The sequence below is a fragment of the Rhinolophus hipposideros genome, assembly GCF_964194185.1.
Source record: "Rhinolophus hipposideros genome assembly, chromosome: 6".
NCBI lineage: Eukaryota > Metazoa > Chordata > Mammalia > Chiroptera > Rhinolophidae > Rhinolophus > Rhinolophus hipposideros.
Window position 1 is genome coordinate 100740102 of NC_138052.1, and position 27138 is coordinate 100767239.

At 60.1% G+C, this 27138-nt stretch overlaps 1 protein-coding gene across 4 annotated transcripts in view; it reads left to right on the plus strand.

Annotated features, from left to right (window-relative positions):
* Positions 1-27138, plus strand: part of CROCC2 (ciliary rootlet coiled-coil, rootletin family member 2) — a 62811-nt gene that overhangs the window by 30836 nt on the left and 4837 nt on the right. For 3 of the 4 annotated variants that reach the window (XM_081051794.1, XM_081051796.1, XM_081051797.1), the window contains 11 exons: positions 1984-2097; positions 5152-5295; positions 8596-8771; positions 9368-9527; positions 10719-10877; positions 12562-12919; positions 13098-13279; positions 14102-14222; positions 14970-15100; positions 24418-24567; positions 24816-24960. In XM_081051794.1, coding sequence (XP_080907920.1) covers positions 1984-2097; positions 5152-5295; positions 8596-8771; positions 9368-9527; positions 10719-10877; positions 12562-12919; positions 13098-13279; positions 14102-14222; positions 14970-15100; positions 24418-24567; positions 24816-24960 — 1840 coding nt within the window. The remainder of the gene's footprint in view (positions 1-1983; positions 2098-5151; positions 5296-8595; positions 8772-9367; positions 9528-10718; positions 10878-12561; positions 12920-13097; positions 13280-14101; positions 14223-14969; positions 15101-24417; positions 24568-24815; positions 24961-27138) is intronic. The other variant, XM_081051795.1, reaches the window with a different exon arrangement.

Genomic DNA, 27138 nt, shown 5'->3' on the forward strand with positions numbered 1-27138 from the left:
CATCCACATGTCTGTCCATCCACTCACTTGACCATCCATCTGTCCATTCACTTAAACAGCCTTCCCTCTGTCCACACACTCAGTTGTCCATTCATGTCCCCGTTCGTCCATGTGTCTGACCACCCATCTATCCACCCACCTGATCAGCCTGCCAGTCACCCGTCAATGTATCCAGGCATCGGCCACTCACCTGACCCACCCACAGGCTATCGGGATTCAGACACTGGGCGTATAAGAGCTACCCGCTGAGTCCAGTACTCTGTGACCCTGTGTAGTACTCACTCTTCACTGAACGGGACAGACAAGTAAATGCGTTCACATGTGTCATCACACAGTGGGATAGAATTCTCAGATGTTGATACAAAGTACAAATCGTAGGGGAGTAGCAGGAGTAACCAAGGTTTGTTGTCAGACTCCCTGCATTTCCAGTTTGATTCTCACAGCACTCTGAAGTACCTGCTCTTATTAGCCCCATTTTACTGGGGAGAGAGGTTAGGTTCAGAGATGGTAACCACCTTGCCCAGCGTTGCACAGCACACCTGCTGGGCTCTGGCCTCCGTGCTCATAGCTCTATCCACTATTTTGCTTCCTGAAAGGGAGGAGGGACCTTAAGGGAGGAACGAGAGGCTGTCGGGTAGAGAGGGAAAGGATGTCTGGGGATGGCACGAAGTTCTGTGCTGAACCCCTCGGGTTTAACAATTCACCAGAACCCAAGAGCTAGGACTCACAGAACTCAAGAACTCTAAATGACGCAGGTGAAGACCAGCCCAATGAAGAGACAGTGGGACAAGGTCTCTCCCCCTGGAATCAGGGCACATGGGCCTCTGCTCACCACTCAAGAGCTCCAGGGTTTTCACTGGGGCTGCTCACGGGGGGGCTGCTGGAGTCACTGGCCACATGATGAAAATAGGTCCCCATCTCCTCCCAAGGCTGGGAGATCTCAGTGGCCCATAGCCCCGTGCTCTAATCTTGTGTCTGGTGGGGCATAGCACCCTCCTACGCCTCCCCCAGACTGTGTCAGGGGGCACCCGTTAGAGTAAACTCAGTTGTGGTGCAGGGCCCAGAAATAACAAAGGCACTGCTCACTTGGGGAATTCCAGGGGTTTAGCGGCTTCTCCCAGGACTCAGGACAAAAAACCAGACCTTTATTTTGAAACATTGCTGTGCATAGAAGAGCAAACAGAAATGTATATAGTTACCCCGCCTTTATAACAGGAAGTCTGAAAAGTACATGCAGTTTCCCAGTCTTCCTTGTCTCAGGATCGACGTATTGTGTAGGTCTTTCCACATCAGTGTGTTCAGGGCTTCGTTATCCTTTTTCACAGCGGCGTGAAGTCCGCGGTTGCTTGAATCACCATTGTTTTGTTGGCCCCATCAGTGGACATCTGGGTTGTTTCCAGCTTTCTTGCTGTTACAAACAACATTATGAACAATAATCGATGACCCGAGAAGGTCGGCCTGCGTGTGTACACGCATCTCTCTGGGCTGCCTTCCCCGTGAGCCTGGGTGTTGGGAGCACACATACTTGTGACTTTAATGGCCATTGCCAGCTTCCTTCCACCTCCCAAAGCCCTCGGGGCTGGCAGGCAAAATGGGGTGTGTGGGTGCTCACAGGCAGCCCTCACCCTTAGTGGCACAGGGTATTTTCAGTGGTTCAGGACCATTAGTGATTCCCACCGTGTGCTCCATAGGCAGCGTTGCCTGGAGGGGTTGGGGGACCCCGGGAAGGAGGTGGCCTGGGAAGGAGCAAGTATTGGACAGGTGTACGGTGGGGAAGGTGTAGGGCGCCCAGTGGGGTAGCTGCGTGAGCACAGGTACAGAGGCTGGACCATGTTGGGAGGGGCGACAGGGCCCCCCCACACGCCCCCCTCGGGATGTGGCTGCCTCTGGGGTGCTGCCCTTTCCAAAAGCAAGGACATGGAGCCAGGGACACACTGCGTCCTGCCGGGGTCTTCAGCACCCAGTCCTCCACTGTCACGCCAGGCCCTGTCTCTGAAAGCAGCCGAGAAGAGCCTGCTGCAGGAGGAGCTCTCCAGGGCCGCTCAGGAGCTGGAGCAGGTGCAGCAGCAGGCCCGCGGCCAGCAGGAGCAAGCAGAGGTGAGCCGAGTGCCCCATCAACCTCACACCCGGCACCTGCCTGCGCACCTGGCACTGCCAGGAGGTGCTGCCAGATCCCACACACACCTCTTCCGGCCAGGTCCCAAGGACACATCCCCCTCCATCCTGGTCTCCCGAGCCTCAGTTTCCCTTGGGCATCTTCTGCTGGGAGGGAACACTGTGTTGATGGGAAGGAAAGGCTGAGCAAGCCAAAGCTGGTGGAGCTGCTGAGGGAGCCAGTCCCTGCCCCTCCGGCAGGCCAGGGACTGCAAGGACACCACCAAGCCTGGGGCCGGGCAGAGGCCAGAGAGGGCAGGGCCTGGGCTGCCCCTGAGCCAGCAGCAGACGCTGAGCCCAGGCCTGTGATCCCCAACCCCGCCAGCCCCCAGCCTTCCTGTTTGTGTGCTCAGGATAATAGCGGGAAACGTGCACCAGGCCTCTTGGGGCCGACTTGCTGGTCCCTTCCGAGGGAGAAAGCAAAGCGGGGAGGCCAGCATCTGCCTGAGGCAAACTCTCAGCACTCACCCGGAAGGACACCCAGGGATCCCACTCACAGAGCCCCGAGAGAGGCAGCCACTGATGGGCAGCGAGGCCCGGAGGCAGCCGCAGGCAGCCAGCCTGGGTCAGCTGGGGCCCCCGACTCCTTTCCAGGAGCCCATGTCCCGGGCAGGGCAGGCAGTAGCAAGTAGGACTCTGGGCAGTGGGGGCGGCGACTTGGGCCCTGTGCCCCCACCCCACGGTGCTGTCGCTGGCAGGGTGGCCTTGGCCCATTTATGAAGTCGGCAATGCAGAGGTAAGAGCCACTCACAGGAGGAAGTGGCCCAAGCAAGGTATAGGACACAGACGGAGAGAGCTCGGGGAGCTGTTTGCAGTCGGGGTCAGGACGGCTGCCCTGGGGGGCTGGCCCTGAGCAGAGACAGGAAGCAGCCCCGGCCAGGGGTCAGCTCCCTGGGGGCACATCAGCCTGGCTGGGCCAGCACCGCCTCCTCTGTCCCTGACTTTGTCCCTCCAGCCCTGGTCACCTTTCGCTTTTCACCCAGGAGATCCTTGCCCACCCTGGTCCCTGGTGTGCCCCAGCCCCAAGGGCATAGGTCAGGTGGTCCACTGGTGGTGAACGAACGCCTCAATGAGTGCACAGGTCGCCAACTGCATGGCCAGGCCCAGAACTGGCTTCAGGAGTGGGCCATCCCTGTGGGCTGCAGGGGTCTGAGCAGGCAGCAGGGGGCCCGAGAGGCCTCCTGGCTTGGGAAGGCCCACCGTTTTCGCTGACCTGCGGGACAGCCCCGCAGGGGCTCTGTGCGATGGGAAACGGGATGCAGTGAGGTGTTGGCACCAGGGTGTTTGTCCACCCTCCTGCCTGACAGGCAGCCTGGCTTCCAGTCACTCTGAGTGGAGCAACCCAGAAGAGCTCCCAGCACCTGGGAAAGCCTTGCCTGAGAGCCTCTTGCCAAAGCGCCCTCTCGGTGTGGGGGAGCCCCATGGGGTTGTGTCCTCCTTCCTCTGACACCACCCCCGAGCTGCTGACTCAGCCGTCCCCAGCAGCAGGGGACCAGGAAAGCTGGGGTTGCCCCTCCCACTGGCTGTGTCTCCCTGTGGGCTGGGGTGGCCTGCCAGTCAACAGGCTCTTCAGGGAACCCATGAAGCGTTTTTTTGGCCACCTCAGCTCAGAAAATGGAAATTACAATCCACCGAGAGTGGACTTAGGGGAGAAACGCCAGCCAAGGAACACCAGTGTGGGTGACATAAGAGCAAGTCTCCCTGGCCAGAGCAGGGGCCCGGCCTGAGCCCTGCAGCCCACGGTTCTCATAGGGGTGGCCCAGCCCGGCCACCAGGTGCTCCGGCCACACGGAGCACCCACAGCAGCGGCACAGAGCCATCCTGGGGTCACAGCAGACCTGGCTGTCCAAATGCCTGTCAGCGGAGAGGGACAGCAGGGCGCAGGCAGAGGAAGTCCACCACCAGGAGCAGGGGCAGGGTCTGAGAGCCCCAGCCCACAGCTGCCCTGCACAGCAGCCTGCTGAGCCCTGTGGCAGGAACGGAGCCTATCTCCCAGAGAGTGTGTGCGTGTGGCTTCCCGGGAGCGTGAAGCCTGCTAAGGAAACGCTCATACTACCCTGTGTCCTGGTAGGGAGCTGGGGCGGCCCTAGGGTGAGCAGGTGGTGGCCTTGTTCCTGGACAAGGATGGTTTGGAGCACGGCCTGACCCCTGCCCTCCAAGGGCCCCGTGGCCGGTGGGCACTGGAGAAAGCGCCTGGGTGCTGCTACTACAGGAAACCAGATTTGGGCCGAACTGAGTCCTGATGAATGTCTGAGTCACCTGAGTGTGGCCGTGCAAAGGACACAGACACTACAGAGCTGGCAGGGACCCTGAGCATCCCCTACTCCCATCTGCCTGTCTGAAAGTCCTGGAAGCCGAGGGCCAGGCTGACTGAGGGGCTCCTGCCGTCACCTGGACAGGGGACAGGGCTGTTCCTCAGACACAGCCGTCTCCTTCCCCTGCCGCTGCAGGGTCTTCTGAGCTGGAGTCTCGCCCTCCACGGACGGGCGGGGACCCCCAGCTCCTGCTGTGAAGGCCAGCCCTCTCCCCAGCTGCAGGAGCCCAAGCCCCACATCCCTGGAGGGGAGGGCCTCTCTTGTTTGCCAAATGGTCATTCTTGGCCCCTCACACTCAACAGAGTGGACCCGATAGCAATGGCTTAGGCAGGAAAGGGGTCGAACACTTGAGAACCCTGACCTGGCCTGGCAGCATGGGGACCCCAAAGGAAAGGCACAGGGGGCAGGGGGCACAAAGTCATTCCCTCCCCACCGAGAGCTCCCCTCTGGGGCCTCTGAGCCCACCCTTCGCCACCATGTCTCCTTGGGACCTGGCATGGTGACATTAGCTGTGGTCAGCCCGAGAACCCTGTCCTAGAGCACCAGGCCAACTCTGACACCCACCTGCTTCGTGCGGCCCGAGTGAGCTGCCTGTCTAGTCCCAGGACACTGTGTGGCTGCCTGCCTGGGCCTCAGCAGAGCGCCAGGCCCTTGATGCCTCCGCGGCTTACTGCTCCCCCAGGCCACGGTCAGCGCTATGGCTGCTGAGCTGAAGGCCCTGCAGGCCCAGTTTGAAGACGCCATCTCCGCCCATCAGAGAAAGGCCGCGGCTTTGAGTGAGAGTCTCCGGGAGATGGCAGCAGAGCAGAGCAACATGGGTAGAGAGGTGAGAGGGGCAGGAGAGTGGGGAGTGGGTCAGGAGAAGGTGGAGTGGGGGCAGGAGGAAGGGGAGTGGGGGGCAGGATGGGGGAATGGGGGCAGGAGATGGAGGATAGTCAGGGGGTGCCAGGAGAGGGGGACAGATGGGGGCGCTAGGATGGGGGGAAGAAGGCCTTCCTGTGAGGCAGGTGTGAGCTGGGGGTGGGGAAGAAAAGCTGGACCCTCAGCCCAAAGACCCATCCGCCCACAGGCCGTGAGAAGACCCCAGGAGAGCATGCCACCCTCCATCAGACTGGGCATGAGATGAGGCCCCCCTGGGGGGTGCGTGGGGTGGAGGGGCAGGAGGAGGAGTGCAGGACAGCCACGCATGGGCCTGACACAGGGGCCCCAGAAGCCATGTGATGGTGTCTTGGGGTGGGGGGTAGTGTTGTACGGGTGAGCAGGAGAGGCCCCAGCTAGGATGGGCTGGGGCTGAGCAAGCAGGCCGCCTGGGGAGGTGTTCCTGAGGCAGGTCTGACAGCGACGGAATGCCTGGGAGAGGGAAGGGCAGGAGGGCACAGAGACTTGTGCTGGGGGGGGGTCTGCCGGCGCCAGGTGGAGCCTGCAGAGGGGAGGCAGCCTCATGCACCCCGGGCAGGGTGCCAAGGCTGGCAGGCAGGCGCTGACCCCACGCTCACGCACCAGGCCCCCCTGGCAGCAGCAGAGTGAGGAGAGGGGCTCCCCTCCCCCAGCACCCCCAGGGCAGGCTGCACTGGAGGAGAGGAAGAGAGCATGATTTAACATGACAGCCTGTTTACTTTGGCCCCCAAAGAGAAAGGTCTCCTTTCAACAGATTTCAAAGTCAGGCCCGGTCAGCGACCACACGGAGAAGCAGAATGAGATTTTAAAACTGGGGGCAGCAGGGAAGGAGCCAGGAGACGGGGCATGTTCATTCTGGTGGGTGAAGGAAGAAATGTGGGTCTCAGTAGAAGTTCAGGGTCTCGGAGAGGGCCCCCCAGGAGGGAGAGGGGCCCCCAAAAAGGGGGTGGGGGCCGGGGAGCCTGAGGGGTGAGTGGGGCAAGAGAAACAATCCCAGAGAAGCATGGAAGAGCCCTCCCAGGCGCCAGGCTGGCCAGAGTCGCCATGGAAACCATAACATTTTCACGGCCTTTACCCTGGAGGAACGTCCAGGCCTCTCAGCCCTGCTGAGGTCCACACGTGTGTGTGTGTGTGTGTGTGTGCGTGCACACACACGTGAACCCACGGCACAGCCCACACACTCATGCACACATGTACCTGTGCACATGGAGACCACACACCCCCATGCACACATGCACACACAGTGACTGCACACACACATGCACTCGTGTGTGAACACAACATACATGTAAACACGTGGACACCACGAAGTGCATGCATGTGCAGATGCAGTCCACAGGCTCACAGCGCTGCACGTACACACATACATATTCACACCAAGCACACACACTAACGTGCCACAAACGGGCCGTGGCCCCTCAACACTCCCCCTGCTTCCCCCCACCCGCCCTCCTCCCTGCAGAGCTCTCAGCCGCCTCCCTGCAGGAGATTTCAAAAGAGGCTGTTTATACAATTTCTAGTAAAGAAATAATTATTATAATCACATTAAGCGATTTGGCTGTAAAATTCCTGTAAAAGGGATGGTTGTTCTCGGGAGGCAGAGAGAGGCGGGTGGGGTGTGGGGGAGGGGCCCTGCCGCATTTGTTTTGCTTGTTTTCATCTCCTCGTCCTGGGAAATGAAAACAGTTTCTTTTATGATGGATAGGCCCTTTCGCTGGTCCTTGACCTTCTGGGTGGATTTCTGCTGAGCTCAGCGGAAAATGCTCTGCTCGCTTGTGGCTCCCACATGTGGGGGGTGGGAGGGGAGTGGAGGGGGGCGAAGGCCCTTCCCAAAAACAGAACAACAATAACAGCGGGAAGAAGCGGGAGCCAGGCCGGCCAGGGGCCTGGACAATGTCCCACTGAAGCAGCCAGCAAAGTGGGGTTTGCGCTTGGCAACACGGTGCTTTGACACGGCTGAGTCCCTGTGGCTCCCCCCCACCCCTGGCGTCCCCCTGCTGGCTTCCTCTGCCTCCTCCTCAGGGACCTGCGACTTGGAATGGAACCTTCTCCAGACTGCCTGTCAGGGCCACAGTCAGCCCGGGAGGCAAGAAACCAGGGGCCCTGCCCGAGCCCCAGCAAGCCCCCTCCCATAGCCTGGGCTCTGAGGGCTGGGCTGCCCCTGCCCGGGTCTGCACCGTCCTCCAGATGCTCCCCCCAGGGGCCTCGAGGCACCTGTGTCCCAGGATGAGCAGGGTCCCTGACACCCAGGCACACTTCAGCCAGGGCTCATCGCTGCCTCACACAGCATGACATCAGAGTCCGGGAAGCCCCCAGTGTAGGGCCCTGGGGTAGGGGAGGACACGGGTCCTGGCTCCAGCGAGGTGGGTGTCCCACCTGGGCCCAGAGCAGGTCTGGGGGCATGAGGACCTACCTGCAGCCGCTCCCCCCGCCCCAGCCTGGAGTCGGCTGGGTCAGCTAGCAGAGACGCAGGCTGGATGTGAGCACGGGACTCCACGTGACCCAGAGCCTTCCCACGTGGCCTCCACTGGCACACCCCTCGGGCTTCGGAGGCCCACGCTTCTGTGGAGTGCTCCACACAGCACACGTATGATGGCGAGACCCTCCGGCCCGAGCAGCTGGACAGCCTGGCCCATGGGAGCCCTGGTGCTGCTGGAGGATTCCAGGGCCACCCAGAGACCCGCCCTAACCACTGCCTCCAGTCCCAGCAGGGACACAAGGCCCATAACTTTGCAGGGGTCAGCAGCCTGGGCCATGGGTACTGCTGCCCACACCAGGGAAGACAGCGGCCCTGGGTGCCACACCATTATTGAAGGAGAGGAGTGGGTATAGGTGGCGAGGGCCACCCGGCAGTGGCAGCTGGACCTGGGCAGGGGGCACAGTACAGACTTGTGGGAAGAGCCGTGTCCCATGCCAGCCCCACCAAGGAGTGGCCAGCACCCTGGGGTCCACCTGCCTGGGCTCTGGGACTGCCCCTTGGGAGCCACCCTACAATCTCTGGCAGTAGGGGAGATGGCCACAATGTGGCAAAGCTGGGCTGTCGGATTCTCCTCCAAGCACTTGGGGACCTAGGGCTGGGGACACCAGCACTGTCAGACCAGAGCCTGAGGCCATGTGCTGCCCGTGACAGTCCCTGCTGGCAGTCCCTGCCCACCCAACCCATAGCCCCTGACCCCAACCCCTGCCTGTGGCTCCAGCTGGCACCTAGAGCTGCACGCTCCTCCCCCAGGCTGAGAGGCTGCGGGCACAGCTAGACGAGGCCCAGGACGGGCTGGCCAGGCTGCGCAGGGAGGCCCTGGAGGCCCGCCGGGCGCTGGGCGACGAGGCGCGTGAGAAGGACGTGCTGCAGCGTTCCAACACAGAGCTGCGGGCTGCCATCCGCAGGGCCGAGCAGGAGAAGGCCAGGTGTGGAGTGGCTGTGGGGGAGCCCTCCTGGCCCCGAAGCTCCCCAGGACTTGGGGAGGACCCAGGGCAAAGCGGTAGGACAGGGCGTGTCCTCCTGAGCTGGGCCAGGTCACGGTGCGTAGGAGACTCACGGTGTCGGCTGCCCATCCAAAGGGTCTCTGTTGTCGGCCATGAGGGGAAGCAGGACACAGACCTGTTCCTTCCCCCAGGGAGTTGCCATCCAGCAGGCAAGACAGGCCCAACGAGGCCATCAGGAGATAGCTAAGGGCTGGAGAGCAGAGGGAGGCTGAGGGGCCTGGTCAGGGGCTCCAGGAGGCGCCCCTGTGCGAGGGACAGCCAGGCCAGGACTGCAGCCCTTGCAGGGGGACAGCAGAGGTGCCAGGCTGGCCCTGGACATTGGGTCTGGGAGTGTGGCTGGAGGGAGGGGAGTGGTGGTGAGAGGGGCTGGAGACAGAGAGAGGTGTCAGGCCTCAGGGAGGCTGGGCTTTGGGACGCTACTGGGAGCTGCTTGCTAGAGTGAGATGGGCCGCTTGCTTCGTGGCCTGCATGGTAACCATGGGACATGCCAGAGCCTCAGCCTGTGGCACTCTGCTCAGGTTTCAGAGGTCCAAGGAAGAGAAGGAGCACAAGCTGGTGGTCCTGGAGGGAGCCCGAGCAGCGGCCCAGAAGGAGGCCAGCGAGCTGCGGGCCAGCCTGCGGGACGCAGAGCAGGCCCAGGTGGACGCACGCCGCGAGCTCCAGGAGCTCTCCAGACAGGTGAGCCCTGCCCCTCCACGGAGATGTCCACACCCGCCCTGGGCCCCAGCTCTTCCAACTCCCCAGACACCCTGGGGCTGCAGAGCTCCACCCCCGACTGCCCAGGTCTTTGGAGCCCCCAGCAGAAGGGCTCTGCTCAGACTCCCAGGATCCTGGTTGGGTCTGCCCTGCAGGGGCGCCGATGGTAAGCCTTGAACCGAATACCTTCAAACAGCACTCTGAGGCTCAGGGGTCCCTCTGGGCATGGAGGGGCAGCTTGGCTCTGCCCCACGACACACCTCCCAGAGGGCTCCACTGCAGGGTCTGGTGGTGGCGCCGGGCTCACGTGGAGGCCCGCTCACAGGTCCCGTGGCTGATGCTGGCTGTCAGCTGGGGCACCACCTGCGTCCCTGAGGGGCCTGGGCTTTCTCCTGGCACGGCTGCCTCAGGGACAAGGTGAACAGGTGGGCGCTGCTTCCTCGGTGGGATTCCCACGTCTTGGCCTTTACCTGCCTGAAGTCACGGGGCTTCCAGCCTGCAGGACAGGGGCCTGTCGCAGCCTTGCAGCCACTTTGTCAAACTTCTTCAGACAAGCTGGTTGGGGGTCATTTAATGACCCCCAGGCATTTTGCAGGGCCATTTAATCTCATGACTCTGAGAGGAAAATTCTAGGACCTTCCTTGCCAGATGAAGACACTGAGGCATAGAGGCCACGTGGTAGCACCGGGTCCCTGAGCCCAGAGCCCACACTTCCTAATTGGGGCCACCCACCCCCCGCCCTGCTCTGACCCAGGGGCACTGTGCTGGTGCTGGTCTGGGCTCTACTGTGTTTCCCAGAAAATGAGACCTTACCGGAAAACAAGCCCTAGCATGATTTTTCAGGATGACATCCCCTGAACATAAGCCCTAATGCGTCTTTTGGAGCAAAACTTAATAAAGACCCGGTCTTATTTTGGGGGAAACACGGTAGTGTCCTGGGCCCAGAGAGGAGGTGCCAGGTGTGTGGAGTGTCTGAGGGGGAGCTCTGAGGGCATCACAGACCCCGGCCCAGAGCTGGACTTGGCCTGAGCCTTCCTGAACGAGGTGAGCCACCTGGAAGGGTTGCTTCCTCCCACGATGTGTGAGCAGAGGCAGGAGAGGCAAGAGAGGCAGAGCCCTCCCCCCACAGCACGGGGCCCAGGTGACCCCACAGTGCCACCCCCACACCCCCAGGTGAAGGCGCTGGAGGCCGAGAACCAGAGGAAAAGCCGGGAGCTGGGCCAGTTGCAGGCCCGGGGCTCCCAGGACGCACAGCAGAGCCAACAGGAAGGCCTGGAGCTGCAGAGGCAGGTGGCTGAGGCGCAGGCCGCCAGGGAAGCCGCCCAGGAAGAGGTAGAGGGCCGAGGGGCCCTGGAGGGGCAGGAAGAGGGCCAGGGCTACCAGGGCCTTGGGAGACAGCGGAGGTCCAGGGCCGCCCAGGCCTGGCTCTCGCCCGCATGCGCTGTGGGTCTGTCTGCTCTCCCACTTCCCAGCCCATGCGGCCAGGGTAAGGGAGAAGGACTCTGACCGAACTCATCCAGCTACAGTGACCACCGTCCCCTTCATTTCCCAGGGTGCTCGTGTTTTAGGAAAAGACAGAGTCCCACCAAGGTGAAGAGAGTTCTGAGCCTGGGGACAGGTTGGCGGGGAAGGACAGGGACAAAATGACCAATTCTCTGACAGCCTCAGGACTCTGCCCAGGCCTGTGCCACGCCTGCACTCGTGTGTCCCATGCCTCGTGCACACGCCTGCAGCCCACCTCCCTCCATACCTGCGCTCACAGCCCCCAGCCCGTTTGAAAGACCCTCTGTTCAGTCCCAGCCCCGCCCCTCTGGTTCAGTTTGCTGCAGGGCTGTGCTGCGCATGGCCGGTAGCCTTGGACCCCCCCGTACACAGCGTGAGAAGGCCTCCCTGGGCCTCAGCCTGCGTGGGGCCCCCTGGTTCAGACCCACAGTCATGCATAGACTGGCTGTATCAGGCACCAGCCATGCCCAGAAAACACGGGTCCACCTCCCACAGCCCGTGTGACCCCTGGATGACCTCACAACCATCACCTCCATCTGTGAATGGGGTCCTTATACTGCGGCCACCCAGGGAGGGAGGTGACATGAGGCCGGCCTGCCTTGTGCCAGGCCTGGTACCCTAGGGTTTACAATCTGGCAGGGGCTCTGCTGCCGGCAGCTGGGGCCTGACCGCCTCCTCCCCCAACCTGTGCACTTCCTGAAGGGTGGTGGAGTCCTATTTATTGCCCCATTCAGTCACAAGTATTTAGAGGGCACCTCTTGTGAGGGGAGTGCCGTGACCAGGGTCTGCAGCAGCAGACATGGGGACCTAACTGGGACTGACAGGATGGCTGGGTCAGGGAGGGCCCTCTGCGCCTGGGCTGAGCTGCAAGAGAAGGGAGGGGAGGGCGGCCCAGCGGCAGAGCCATGGGGACAGGAGGCTGCCACGGGGCTGCAATGAAGTGAGAAGGGAGCAAGGGTGGCCCCGGCCAAGGGCGGCAGGAGAACACCACCCAGCACCTCGCCGGCCCATCTCAGCCCACGTGTGCCGTGTGCTGGGGGAAGGGCTGTGGCATTCTGGACGACATTGCACCTATCTGTGGTGTTACCCACTTGGAAGCCTGTGGTGGGGTGTCAGGCACCCTGAGGCTCCCCAGTCCCGGTCACCACATGACACTGACCCAGCCTCAGCTACCACAGGCCGTGAGCATGGCAGACAAGCATGTGGCTGGCCAGTGGCGGGCCCCCGGCAGGCCGCAGGAGTGGGCAGTCTGTGGGCATGGCCCTGTCCAGCCCGGGTATCCATGAGCCTGCCAGTGGGCTCTCTGCTGCCTGCCAGGACATGCTCCCTGGGGCTAGGTGCCCTCCCGCACCTGGACTCAGGTGCCCCCACTGCCAAACCTGGGCTGGGAGGGGTCCTAGTTCCCCCCAGTTGTGACATGCCAAGAAGGCGCTGAGGCAAGAGGCCGGGGCAAGCCCGCAGAGGCAGGTGGGTCTGGGGTGAGGGCCTCCTGAGCCCCCATGACCTCCCACAGGTCCTGTGGCTGCAGCGAAAGCTGGCAGAGGTGGAGGCTGGAGGTGAGGCCCGGGAGAAGCAGCTGGAGGAGCGCCTCCGCGCGTGCCGGGAAGCGGAGCACACCCTCCGTGCCAAGCTGCACGCTGCCACCAGAAAGCTGCAGCAGGCCAGTGGCGTGGCTGACAGCCTCCAGGCTCGCTTGGATGAGGCCTGTGGCCGGGTCCACAGCCTGGAACAGGAGCTGGCTCAGGAGGAGGGTGCCAGGCAGGGTGCAGAGGGCCAGCTGTGCCAGCTCTGGTCCGCGCTCCACTGTGGGCTGAGGCTCCCAGGACAGAGCCCCTCTACGTCCCCTGAGCGGCCTGGCTCCCCTACCAAAGGTCAGTGTCCTGAGTGGCTCCAGGGAGGTCCTGTCCCAGCTCTGCCACCCACCCCTCCCTGGGCCTCACCCTCCATGCAATGAGCTCCCTCTGGGGACAGCAGAGAAAGAGGGGGACAGGGTGCCTGCATGTGTCACAGAGTCCGCACCACGTCCCATCAGCCATCACTGTCCTGCAGGCTTGGATGGCTCCCTGGGTCACTCTGGGCAGCAGAGTGCCAGCCCCCCTGCCAGGCCCCGCTCACCACTCCGATGGCCCTTGCCTACACCCGGACACCACGGCCCAGAGGTGGACGTGGCCTCAGTGCGCAGTGCCCTGAGGGACTTTGTGCAGAAGCTTCGGGACGCCCAGCAGGAGCGGGTAAGAGGGGCTCCAGGAGCCAGGGAGCAGCCTCACTCAGTGTGCTGTCCACTGTCCACCCTGGCAGGGCCTGCAAGTCACTGGGCCCCTCAGGGTCCAGACCGTCCTTTGTTAGGTGTGATAACTACCATAGTCCTTCAAAGCCCGACTGCCCCAAATGGCCTTGGGTGACCCGCTTTCTGCAGACCGAGCAGCAGAGCCGCTGGAGCCAGGCCCTGCTGGGATGCCCACGGGGCCACTATCTCATGCCTGTCCCCTGAAGGCCTGTCCCCAGGGGCTGGCCAGGTCACCTGCAGAGTGTCCCCAGTGACCACTCTCACGGGGACAAAGCTCCCCAGCAGCTGCTCCCCACCCGGCCACCCCAGGGCTCCCCTAGAGCTGACCACCAGCAGCCAGGTGTCCCCTCCCGACGTGCCAGGTGGGACGGGCTATGGGGAAAGACTGACCGTCACCCAGCCCTGGCCTGGGGTACTCCACGGACGGTGTTCACCTCAGGCCCACCCTCCAGCCAAAGCCAGCCCCAGGGGGTAGGTGCACCCAACGTCCCTCAGCCCCAGGGCCGGCCAGGGGACAGTCCCTGCAGATCGCCCTGACCCCACAGGCCATGGGCCACTGTGGGCCTACCGCCCGGCTCTATGTCCATACCCCAAACCTGGACGCTCGGTCCCAGCCCCTCCATGCCCTCCTCAGGGCCTGTAGGTCAGCTCAGCTGCCCCACTGCTGTGTCCTGCCTGTCCGCAGGCTGCCCCACCAGACCCCACAGTCTCTAGCTGACGCCTCAGCCCTCCACTGGCCCTGAGCTAACCTTGGTCCTTCTGCCAGGACAACTGGTGCTTCCAGGTGGCAATGCTGAGCAGCCGGCTGAGTGAGGTGGAGAGCGAGCTCACCAGGGCCCAGAGCCGCGAGCGGCAGCTGCAGAGGACACTGGCCCAGACGGAGGAAGGTGAGGAGACCTCCCTCCCCAACCCGTGCCTGGGCACCGCCACTTCCCCTGGGGGCCCCAGAGCGCCAGCTCCTGACCGCCAGTGTGCAGTCCTGGGAACTGCACAGGTTTGGGCCACAGGGCAACACCCAAACCAGCAGCCCCGCTGGGCCGGGTGGGCGTGGAGCTACTCGGCAATGCTTCCGGATCACAAGCGAGTCAAGTCCGGAGACCTGAGAGGCCCGACCGAGGGGGCCCCAGCCTCTCCGCCACGCCAGCCTCCCGCTGTCCCCACCCTGGGCCTTTGCACTGGCTGTGCCCCCCCACCCGTTGGAGCCCTCTTCCACAGACAGTCACAAAACCTGTCCGCACATCAAGTGTCTGCCCCTGTCACCTCACAGAGGCCACCAGCCTGGCTGGCCACCCCCACTGCATTTCTGTCTCCCTTTCTGCATTAGCCGGTCACTCAGGGTACCAGGCCGAGGCCTGAATATCTGGAAGGAAGGCTTGCAGAAGAGAAGGGGGTGGGGCCTGGAGTCCAGGCAGAGGACTGGGACCCCTGACCCCCCCCCCAGCCCCTGGGACCTTAAGCTCTGAGGCAGGAGGAGCCTCTGCAGACCCGTCATCTAGGTGCCAGTCACTTAGACCCCACCCCCAGGCCTGTTTTCCAGCCTGTGAGACTGGAGGGGATGACACACACACACCCCCACCCCATGTGGCAGCCCTCAGACCTCCGCAGCTAGACAAGCCACCCTGCTTGCCCCACAGGCTGGCGCCAGGCAGAGAGACAGGCAGGCAGCATCCAGGCCGTGCGGACCCTGCACGGGGAGGCGCTCCGGAGGCTGGAGACCGAGCCCCTAGCGAGTGTGCAGGTGGCAGGCGAGAAGCAGCCGCTCCAGGTGAGGTACACGGCAGGGTGGGGCCCTGGGACAGCCCAGGGCAGGGAGGTGTGAGGGGAGGTTTCAGGTCCCTGCAGGTGGCCTTGAGGGACACTGGCTCCCCACAAAGCTCATCAAGGCCGTCCTGGCACAGCTGTCTTTGAGGTGGTCCCAGCCCTTATTTTATAGATTGGGGAAACTGAGTCCTGCCCAGAGAGGGACTTGGCATGGGTGGCAGGGCCAGCAAGGGCAGAAGCAGGATCAGACCTCCAGCCTCCCAGGTCCATGCTTTCTGTAGCCACACTGAGGCATAGGGCGGCACTGGCCTAGTCCTGGCCTTGTCTGTGGGGTCACACCTACGCTGCTGTGGCGCTGTGTTATTCCATGTCACTCACACATGGAAGGTCACACAGCATGAACTCAGGTAAATGTCAACACATATGAGCTCTGTGCTGTGAAGGTGGGTTCGGGGGCCACCGTTTTCAGGTGAGAAATCTGGGCCCCGAGAGGGGGCCAGGCCTGGATGGATGGGGTCACTGCTCACGGGGAACCCTGGGCCCCATCCCAGACCCACAAGTGGAAGCTGATGCTTTGAGGACCCTGGGGTCATCGAGGAGCACTGGTCCTTCAGAGAGGGACACACCAGGTGTCGGGGAGTCAGGGGCCCGTGCTGGAAAGATGAGGCTGACGGGGGCAGCAGAGGGGACCGAGCAGGACAGGGGGCAGGACACGGGCTCTCAGCCCCACAAGTGCCACGAGCTGCGTGCAAGTCACCGCTCTCCAAGTGTCTTGTGAGGAGGGAACCCCAGATAAGCCACCAAAGAGAGGGATGGCCCTGCAGGGGAGGGCAGGGCAGAGGCAGGGCTGCAGAGAAAGCTCAGAAGAGCTCAGCCTAGAAAACAATTGTGAGATGACCGGCAAGTTCTGTTTCAACTACCTCTGATCGCAGCAGCCAGGGGAGCTAGGGGTTGGGGTCAGTTTCAGGGCCCAGGTGCCTGGCTGGCGTGAGGATCTGTGAGACCAGGGGGGCTGGGCAGTGCTGTGTCCCATTTTACACATACATTCACATGTATCCATTCCATATACATTTGAAAATAAAGTTTTCTGTTTGCAGGTTGCACATTTGAAAATGCCTATTAAACCAACCTTTACAAATACGTTATTCAAACGTTCCACCTGACTTTATCAAAGCTCAGACTCAGGAGCTGAATTTGCCCACTGTGATTTTCTTGGCAACGTGTCCTTTATTCCAAAGGGTCTGTAACTTACGGATTTCTATGACATGCTCCTCAGAATCCAGTTTCTCAGCTGCTCTAGCTCTTCTGGGTCCAGAGGCCGCCGTTAAACCCTGACCATCCTGAACCCACTTTACCTGGTGTGGTCGTGCTCACCCCGGGCGCGGCCCTTCTGCCCTGTTTCCACCATCGTCCACCTCAGAATCGGTGCCTTTTCCGGGGGAATTCATCCCACTTGCAAGCTTTGCGATGACGTATAGGCTCTGCTTCTCTTTGGTCTCTGACAGGAGACCAAAATGCTTCCTCACAACCCGTTTTGCCCTTTATTGTAGGTTATTTGCTCTCCCCTTTCCTCTACTGCCCACATCCTGGCGTCATCCCTTCTGCGCACCCTCTGCCGTGTCCTGGCACCTCTAGGGGGTAGGGGAGTGTTACAGTGGTAAGCGTGACAGCAGTGTCACACTGTTCAGAGACCGCTGATGGCTGGGCTGGGACCCCCTCCCTGCGGCCCTGGCCGCCCCCAGCTGCAGGGGTCTGCACCTGTGCCCTGGGGGCTTAAGGAGACCTGTGCTCAGGGGACTCCCCACCTCCAGACCTGCCCACCGCTGTCTTTCTCCTAAGTGCTGGCTGGGGTCCAGGAAGAGCCTGCCCCCAAGTCTGAAGTCTCCTCACGTCTGCAGACCCACAGCAGCCCAAATGTGGTACATTCCTGCTTAATCGCAGGTGACAACAGAACCCCGTTGGCGAGCTCCCGGTCCTGCCTTCCGGAAGTCCAGCATGGCGGCTCACTTCCCTCCCAGGTCTCACCTCTGGGTGGGCTGGGCCAGTCCTCACCTGAGGCTGGGAAGAATCCCCTGTGGGCTCACTCATGGTGCGGGTGCAGCGGGGTTCAGTTCCTTGCGGTTGTGGGACCAAGATCCCGTTTCCCAGCTATCAGCTGAAGACGGACGGAGCAGCTTCTAGAGGCTTCCCCCAGTCCCCAGTCTGGGCCTTCTCATGGGCACCCACCACACAGTGGCAGCAAGACTCTCACTCATATGCCTGCACGCTCAGACCTTGTGTGGGTATTAGGCCCACCTGGGTGCGCTCTCTCTCCGCTGCTTATCTCAGAACCAGCTGATCACTGGCCTTAATTATACCTGCAAATCCCTTTGCTACGTAATCTGACGTAATTAGAGGATGACATCAGGGGTCAGAGGTACGGGTCATTTTTAAGTCTGCCAGCCACACCTGGTTTCACTCATTTGTTGAACTGCAGGTGTCCGCTGAATTCTTCGAGCTCACAGGCAACACAGGTGAGTCAGGCTCCCATCCCATCTCTCTGGGAGGAGCTTGTTTTTCCTTAGACTTCAGGGTAGCTGTTTGCCCTCTGACCTCAGAAATATAAGGCTGTAGCCTATTTGAAGGGCTCTGTCAGAGTGGAAGCCAGAAGGCCCATTTACCTTTGAAATTCAAAAACATCACCGAAACAATGCCTTCAGTTGTTTGTGCTTGTGTTTGGTGAGCCCTCTCCGTGCTCAGAATCAAGTCTATCTCAGTTTTTACGTGTTCTTTCCACTTAAAAAAGCATCTCTGTGCTCCCTACACTTCTCTGTTCACTTGTCCTGACATTCGCAGTGGCCCAGCACTGCTCTCTGGGCTCAGTCCTCCTTGCTGACCTTGAAATTCACCTTCTCACCGGTGGCATCTCCTCCAGGTCCCGGGAGAGCTTAGCATCTTCTCCTGCTTAGCTGACCGGTCTGCTGTCCTGGGTTGGTGCTTGTGTTTTGATCTCACTGTTCGCTCTCAGGCCCCGACCCTGGTCTCGCCCTGAGAAGGTCAATTAACATTTTCTGACACGTATTTCTGTTTCTTGCAATAACTGTTCTCTTTTGAATTTGAGACCCTCAGATTGACTTTGTATCTTGAACCACAGCTGCTACCAAGTTTCCCCGAAAATAAGACCTGGCCGGACAATCAGCACTAATGCGTCTTTTTTTTTTTAAGATTTTATTGGGGAAGGGGAACAGGACTTTATTGGGGAACAGTGTGTACTTCCAGGACTTTATTTCCAAGTCAAGTTGTTGTCCTTTCAGTCTTAGTTGCAGGGGGCGCAGCTCAGCTCCAGGTCCAGTTGCCGTTACTAGTTGCAGGGGGCACAGCCCACCATCCCTTGAGGGAGTCGAACCGGCAACCTTGTCGTTGAGAGGATGCGCTCCAACAAACAGCCATCCGGGAGCTCAGCGACAGCTCAGCTCAAGGTGCCGTGTTCAATCTTAGTTGCAGGGGGCGCTGCCCACCATCCCTTACGGGACTCGAGGAATTGAACTGGCAACCTTGTGGTTGAGAGCCCACTGGCCCATGTGGGAATCGAACCGGCAGTCTTTGGAGTTAGGAGCACGGAGCTCTAACCGCCTGAGCCACCGGGCTGGCCCTCTAATGCGTCTTTTGGAGCAAAAATTAATGTAAGACCCAGACTTATTTTACTATAAGACCCAGTCTTTAATATAATATAATATAATATAATATAATATAATATAATATAATATAATATAATACCAGGTATTATATTAATTTTTGCTCCAAAAGACACATTAGAGCTGATTGTCCAGCTAGGTTTTATTTTCGGAGAAACATGGTACTTACATAGTGATTTTTTTTCCTCCGCGTCTTTAAAGAAGGGGGTCCTGTCTTGCTCAATATTAGGAGTGGAGAAGAACTCACCAGCGACTTCCTGTGTCCCTGCCCAGATATTTCAGGCCCAAATGAAAGGCAGATAGAAAGGTTCCAAGGGGAGCTGTGGGGCCCTGGGCGGCTGTGGGGCCTTGGGGGGCTGTGAGGCCATGGGGGGCTGTGGGGCCTTGGGGGGCTGTGGGGCCGTGGGGCCTGTGGGGCCTTGGGGAGCTGTGGGGCCTTGGGGGGCTGTGGGGCCGTGGAGGCTGTGGGGCCATGGGGGGCTGTGGGGCCATGGGGGGCTGTGGGGCTGTGGGGGCTGTGGGGCCGTGGGGCCCGTGGGGGCTGTGGGGCCATGGGGGGCTGTGGGGGCTGTGGGGCTGTGGGGCCATGGGGGGCTGTGGGGGCTGTGGGGCTGTGGGGCCATGGGGGGCTGTGGGAGATCTGGGGGCTGTGGGGCCCATGGGGAGCTGTGAGGCCATGGGGCCCGTGGGGGCTGTGGACCTCCATATGTGGAGCCAGCACAGTCCCGAGTCCTCACTAGAACTGTTCTGTCCCAGGAATGGGGTAGACTAAGGCCCGTCCTGGGGGCTCGGCTGCAGTGGTGTCCAGCCTCCGCCTCTGGCTACTTGCCTGCCAGGGGGCCGGGGGCCTTGTTGTCTCTCACCCACCATGACCCTCACCCCGAAGCCTCCCCTCCACGTCCCGCAGCCCCTCCAGCCCTGGCCCTCTGAGCCGGGTCCCTGGGGGACTGAGGGCTTCTGCGTGGTCTACATGCGTGGACGCTGCAGCGTCTGCTGGGTTTTCCGATCCTCTCTACCCACGTTCGTTTTTCTGCTTGATCAAGAATTGACTGAATTTTGCAGTAAAGTGTGTGTACTAAAATCTATTAGTATTCTGCCAAATTTTTCTTAGAATTCTGGCAGTGACCATTTCTCCTCTTCTTAGGCCACTTGGTTCCTTCTATCCTCCATCTTGAGGGAACCCTCAAAGTCTTGGCCTCCAGCTCTGAGGAAAGTTTTCCCAATGTTTGTAACCTGTTGGCCATCACTGTGGGCACCTGGGAGTGGGATGAGACATGCCTAAGTCACCGGAAGCCCCAGGCCCTTTTGACAAACAGCAACCCCAGGCAGAAGAAGTGTTTGCAGCAGCCAAGGGCCTGGGACACGTGGCCACACCCCCTGTGCCCACAGCTGTCCCCCTGGTCATGTCAGGCTGTGGAGCCATGGGGGGCTGTGTTTTACACAACCTCTTTCACTTTCACAGAATGGAGTTTTCCCCCGTTTCACATAAGCCAACATGTTTGTCAAGAGAAAGTTAATTAAAAACATATTTTTCTAATTAAGTGGTAGGCTGTGCTATGCAAACAGTAAGATTCTTGTTTGAGAGCAAATCCCTCCCGTTTCCTGGGCTACCCTGGGAAATCAATACATCAACAATGCAGGGTGAGCCCAGGGCGTTGGGGCATGGAGCCGGGGACGTGCAGGCGGCCTAGTGTCACCCACACGTGCCCCTGGGAGAGGCTGCCCCATGTTACCTTCGGATTAAAGCCAGGTCACAGCCTCACTGGCTCAGGGACTCAGTGTCCGCGTGGCACCCAAGCTTACATCCAACCTCACCGGCTCCCCACGTCCCCAGCGCCAGCCCTACCGCACACACCCTCCTCTTCTCCTGACAATGCTCCTGCAGGCCCGGGTTGAGCTTCTTCCATGTTCTAGAAGCACAGCTGTAGCTTCGGAGCCGGGCGGCTGAGGCTATGCCGGTCAGTGGGGCCCACACCGTCGCTGGAGGTGACTACTGATGTCTGTGTCTGTACTTCTTCATTGTGCCGTATTTATCAGCTCTTTGTGTGTTCAGATTATTTTATCTTCATAAAATAAATTGGTGAGCTTTCCATCTTTTTCTGCCATGTGGCATAATCTAAATACCCTGAGTTAAACTTTCAGAAAGACCATGTTGGACTTGCCTGCACACATTGCCCCTCCCGTCATCGTAAATGCGCTTCACCTTCCTCCCCATCTCTTTTCTGTCGCGGGCCTGTTTCAGTTTCCATCCCTTCTGGGGTCAGTGTCTGTCATTTGGGAGTCACCCACCTTCTGTTTTTAAGTGCACATGGATCTGACGTCGTTGTATTTACGTCTGTGCAATAGCTGCAGTTAGGTCTGTTTCTTTCCTGATGTTGGAGGTTTGTTTCTGTTTCTCCCCACCCACCTTGTCAGTGGTTCCTCTGCTTTATTGGTCTTTTCAAAGAATCAACTTTTATCTCTTCTCCTGTTTTTGTCTAGTTTATTCATTTCAGCTTTTATCTTTATTAATATCCTCTTTTTGTTGTAATGTGTCTGATTTCTTAAGTTGAATGAGTGGTGTATTTAGGTTTGGGGTTTCTCTTCCAATAGTAAGAGCATTCAATGTTGCCACGTTTTCACTAATAGTGGTTTGCTGTGTCCCATGGGGTTTTGATCTGAATTCTTTTCCTTTTTACCCATTTTCTAGAAGTTTCAGTTTTTACTTCTTTAATTGAAGGGGGCTTTTTTAAAAAGAATAATTACGTTTGTGCCTCTTTTTGTCACTATTTCTAGTCTTACTGGTGAGAGGGTGTGGGTTGGGCAGTGAGGGTCTTTTGATTGTCTTCTGGATGGATCTATGTTTATGTTCCCAGTTTGTTGGTTGCTGGTTGTTGGTTTGCTTTCTTGGTTTGGTTTTATCTATTTGTTTGTGGTATGTTTGGAGGGAAACTGGACAAGCTGATTGCAAAGTTTACAGGGAAGAATAGATGTTTGAGACTTTCCAAGGAAATTGTGCAAAAGCCTAGTAAAACTGATTATAATACTAGTGTGGTTGAAGCAGGAGGGATTGGCACAGGCTGGACAAAGAGGCCAGTGGGAAAGGGCAGAGTCCAGAGGTATTCAGCCACCACCAACTGACACCAGACACTGGGCTCCTATCTGGGCCACTGAATCCCACTGTTAAGTGAGGGGTGCTGACCCTCTTATCTGAGCAGCTCTGATGCTGGTTCTGGAGGGCAAGACCTGGAGGCCTGTGCACTGTCCCCCACCGCCTGCCCACAGTAGGGGGGTGGGTCAGAGGATGCTGAAAACCTGCCAAATGAGTTGATCCATTGTCACCCAGGGGATGAAAAGGTATCAGGCTGAATGCCAAGGGCTCACAGGATGGCTTGGGGGGGGCGGGGGTGTGTGGCATGCTCTGCTCTTCACAGTGCAACAGGCAGTATGTTTAATGAGACCCCATCCACTGTGTTAGTGCACGAGACGTTTTCCACCCTCCATTCTGCAAGACCCTCATTTTACAGTAGCCCCCAGATGGGTGGGGCACCTTACAGCCCTCTTGCCATCCTTCTCTGGGTCCTGACAAGAACCCTATGAGACTGCATCACAGCCATCACATTTGGGGAAACTGAGGCTGGGGGCCTGGTCCAAGGGCACACACAGTCCTGCGCCCCTGCCCCAAGCCCAGGCGCTTCCCAGCCGGCCTCCCAGGGTAGAGCCCCGGGAGCTGATGCTCACAGCTGGGCAGAGGGTTGGAGCCACACTTCCCAGCAGCCACCTGGACCCACAAAGTGTTTGTGAGGCTTGCTCAGCCAGCGCATCTTGTACAGTATCGGGACTTGGAACCAAAGCGACACGGGAGGTGAAAGTCACTTAGCGGGCACGGGGTGACGTTCATAAAGGGGCACCATGCAATTATCACGGCTCCTGTGGATTCCGTAAAAGCGGAGCCATTACAAGAGTGTGATGCTTCACATAAGTGGCTTGGGCCTTTTTAAAATCCCATGAAATATTTAAGCCATATTTGAAGGAAACCTCTGCCTTTCCACTGGAAAATGTGTACAAACAGAAAATTGTAACTTTCCAAATTGCAAGGAAGAGTGAAACATCACAATTTTAGCTATAAGCATTGCCCTCCTCCCTTTCCTTTTTTAAAGTACTCAAATGTTAGACAGGGTCACCCCCGCCCACCCCCCGGCACCCAGCAGGACTGCAGGATGCCCAATCCTCTCCCTCCTCCAAGCAGCCCTCCTGTAAGTGGCCAACAGAGAATCGAGTGAGAGGATGGACGTGATGTCTCTGGACACATAGTGCCCAGGACATGACCACTGTGGTCATTGTGATGGACACGTGTTTGCTGGGACAGGGTCCCTGTAACCTGAGGGCTGGAGCCTGCGTGGGTCAGTGGGGGGTCCCTGCACCTTCAGCTTTTCCCTCTCTGGACCTGTGCCCAGTCTCTCTCTTACCCCCACATTTCACACTTCTCTTGAGTGGCCCTGTCTTCCCTGCCCCAGCCAGGCTTCCCTCAGCGCCCCCCCCCCCCACACACACACACTCACAAATGTCACCAGCAATGTTTGGTCGCATCCAAAGGATACTTTGGGTCTGTGTCTTCCTGACCCCATCAGGGGCACCCCACAAAGGGACTGATGTCTCCCTCCGATTTCTGCCAGCTCCCTGCACTGCCATATCTTCTCTCTGCTCTGACACCCACCTTGCCAGGACCTTCTCCCCTGTCTGTCCCCTTCTCCCCTCTCACCAGGGTACCCCTGCCCTCCTGTGGCCTCCAGAGCCACCTGGTTCTGCAACACTGTCCACCAGTCCAATGATCTGGGCACTTCTCAAGACTGAACTCTGAACCGTCACCCCACATGGCCCCCCAGGCTATGGCTAAGTCCTCCCACTCCCAGCCCCTCGAGTCCAGGCCCTTACGGGCTCCTGTGTGGACACCACCAGGGCTCTCCCCTCCGCCTCCTGCTCCGACAACCACAGCAGAGTGTTGACACCCTTTTTAGAGTCCTCAGCACCAGAAGGCGCTGGCCACTTCTCCCACAGAAAATGCAGGAAGATTCAAAAGCTGGAGCCTCGCGTGGCCTTACGAAGCCGTGGTGTGTCACCAGCCAGACCACAAGTTTCCTATGGCGGGTCGTTTCATAGAACTCATGGAAGATCTCCAGGCCCCAGTGCATGCCGGCTCTGGGGCCTAGGGGACAACAACACAGGCAGATGGCTGGCTGGGGGCAGAGGGATGGCAGCGAGGCCACTGCACAGCAGGGAAAGAAGGCCCAGAGCAATGGCAGTGGGCTTGGAGGACAGGGCCCTGCGGCAGGGAAGCTTGTGGTGAATGGGGGGGTCACTGCACAGGCTCCGTGGGCTTGGAGGACTCTGTGGTCTTCATTCCAAGGCTGGAGGCAGGGGGGACACCAGATGTGTCTGAGGCCACTCTGTCCGCAGCAGAAACCTGACACGCGGAGCCTGTGCTGACAAGGCCTGCTTTCCAGGACCCCCCATGGATACATCATAAATCGCCTGATCTCTGCACATTGAACTTGACCTTGTCTCCTCACACGTCAGTGATCTGCGGTGGGGTCTGGGCAGCAGCCCTTCCATGGCTTCCCTGGAACCCGGCCGAGTTTCCAGGAGGGCCTTTGTCTGCCGTCCGCAGGAGCGCCTGGACGCGCTGCACCAGGCCCTGGGGGACAGCAGGAGGCACCGCCAGGGCCTGGCCCGGAGGAGAAGACTGCTGGAGGAGCAGCTCCCCCGCCGTGGGTACAGGTGCCAGGAGGCCCAGGGCGCCTTGCAGCCCCTACAGCAGGTGAGGGCCCCCAGAGGGCAGGGCCTGCATTCCCTGCCGGAATCAGCCCCTGGGCCTACGTGAAGGTCCAGGTGTTCAGACACCACGCATTCCCCAGCGACAGACGGGAAACTGAGGTGAGAGGGGGCACGCGGGGCTTCCTTACTCCACAGGAAGCTCCCCTAGACAGAGGGTCAACTGTGGGCGCGCCACTCAGGGATAACACATCCGCAGAGCCGGGCGCCCACGCGCGACCTCTGCCCGCCCAGGTGCTCCGCCCTCGGCAGCACGGAGAGCAGGAGGCGGGGGCCCAGCGCGCTGAGACGCGCGTGTGGCGTGGACGCACGGCCGCCCCGCGCCCTGAAGGGGCCGGTCCGCAGGGGGAGCTCGCGGCAAGGCTCGCACCCGGAGCAGGTACTCGGATGGGCGGTCCCTAGAGAAGTGGGGGGAGGCGGCACCGACAGGAGGGGTCCCTGAGCCCCGCACAGACGTGTGGATGCAGGCGTGCTCCCTCCCACTGCAGGCTGGCCCTGAGCAGGGCTGTGCGAGGGGCATGCCAGCCTGGGCTCACCTGTGCTCACCTGTGCAAAGGCAAGCAGGCAGCCGTCCCTCATGGCCCTTTCCGGCAGCCGCGTCTGGCCAGGGCCTCTCAGAAGGGGTGGGGGAGGCCGCGTTGGAGGGCACCGACCAGCAGTCGTTGCAGGGGCCCCCTCGGGTCCAGTGGATCCCTGCGTTTGTCACTGCACCACCAGTACCTGCAAAGACTGGCTTCGTGCCGGGGAGGGGCTCATGTGGGCAGTGTGGCCCACGGGCAGAAGGACCAGGGGGACCACAGAGCCCAGCTCGGCCTCACTGGAATGCCTGACAAGGTGGCAGGTGCCAGGGCTCCCAGACTTCCAAGGAGAAAGATGCCAGCAGGGCGTGTGGACACAGTGAGAAAAGGTAGAGGCCGCAGGCCCCAAAAGGTAGGAAGGAGGGTGTTCAGTGTGTCAGGAGCAGAGGCAGAACACAGGGCAGCCAGGGTCCCTGGAATGGGGTGGGGGGTGACCGCTACATGCGGCAGCCCCTCCTGACAAGGAGAGGCAGCTGCAGAGCAGACTCATCACATGCCTCGAAGAAGCAGTGAGACCCCTGGGCAAGGGGACTGCTGGGCCCGGAACCTCCAGGAGAGTACCTGTCCCATCACATGTCCCAGGCAGGCCTTGGCCACCAGGCGCACACTGTCCAGCTGAGGTGTATTCAGGGACAGCAGTGTTCTCCAGAGGGCAGTGGCCACGTTACTGGGGGGCAGGGACCCTGGGGACAGGATTGGGGTCTGCATGGAGGCACGGAGGCCAGTGGGTCAGGACAGTCCCTGAAAGCCCTGGCCAAGTTGTCCAGGCAGGGTCACCTGCCCTCTCAGGAAGGAGGGTCAGGCAGCCGGGTAAGGTCACCAGGACCCCGCCACTCCTCCAGGGCTGTCCCAGCACTGAGAAAGCTGAGGCCTCCTGGGGTTGCTACTGGGGATTCCTGGGGGGTGGGGGGGGCAAGCCTGGCCACGATGGCACTGCCTGGAGCAGCAGAGCCAGTGTGGGTGCCTGGAGCCGGCGGGGGAGGGAAGGAACAGCTAATGAGTTCCAGGAGGTCAGCTGTGAGGGGCCGAAAACCCATAAACCCTTTATTGGTGTCTCAGGAGGGGAAACCCGGACGTGGCCGTTTGTTGATTTTGGACTTCACTTTTCTCTTTTTAACATGCACTTCCAGGACTGTCACTGGAATTTTAAAGAAACAGGACTTCCTTTTTCAGTGGAGGGGGCTCTGCTTTCCTCAGTTCTGAAGAAGAAAGGAATCCTTTTTGTATGTCTCTGACCACTACCCCCGTAACTTCACCCTTGAGACTGCTCCACTCTGTCTCAGGGCCCCTGAGAGACCAGGCCTGCTCCACCCTGAGGGCGAGAGGGCACGTCTGGAGGCTTTGAAGCGAGGCCCTACCTGGGCTGCAACCGGGCCTGGGCAGGACCCGCAGGGCCAGGCAAGCTGGGTAGTAGACAGGCCTGGTTTGGAGAGCAGGGCCTGGCCTCTGATCCTGCCCCAGCTGCTGGCAGGCCCGCCTCAGGGAGGAGACCGTCCACAGGGAGGAGACCGTCCACAGAGAGAGCCACAGGTCATGCCTGGGGTGTCTGATCCCCTCCACAGCGGGCAAAAGGAGCCCCACCCACCTTCCCAGCAGAAATGTGTCTCCTGGTCACTGGACATTTAAGCCCCAGCACGTTCCTCCTGCGTGTGCCCAGCGTGTTTGGAGGGTGGGGGGACCAAGAAGAGGGCTCTGCTCGGGGAACTTGCAGCTCTAAGGACAGACATGGGAACAGTGATGCTGACAGGCTTGTTAGGACAGGTCAGGGAGGGTAGAGCCTGTGCTCAGCAGGTCCTGCCAGCAGCTTCGGGGGTGCGTGCGGTGCAGGGGTGCCAGGCTTCTTGAGGCCCAGAGGTGCTGAGAGGGGCTCCAGAAGGGCCCAGAATGCCACTGAGGAGATGTCGCATTCCCCGGCTGAGGACATCGACAGGCCTCTGATGGTCTGAAGCAGGACGATCACTTGACCCCACGCGCCTTCA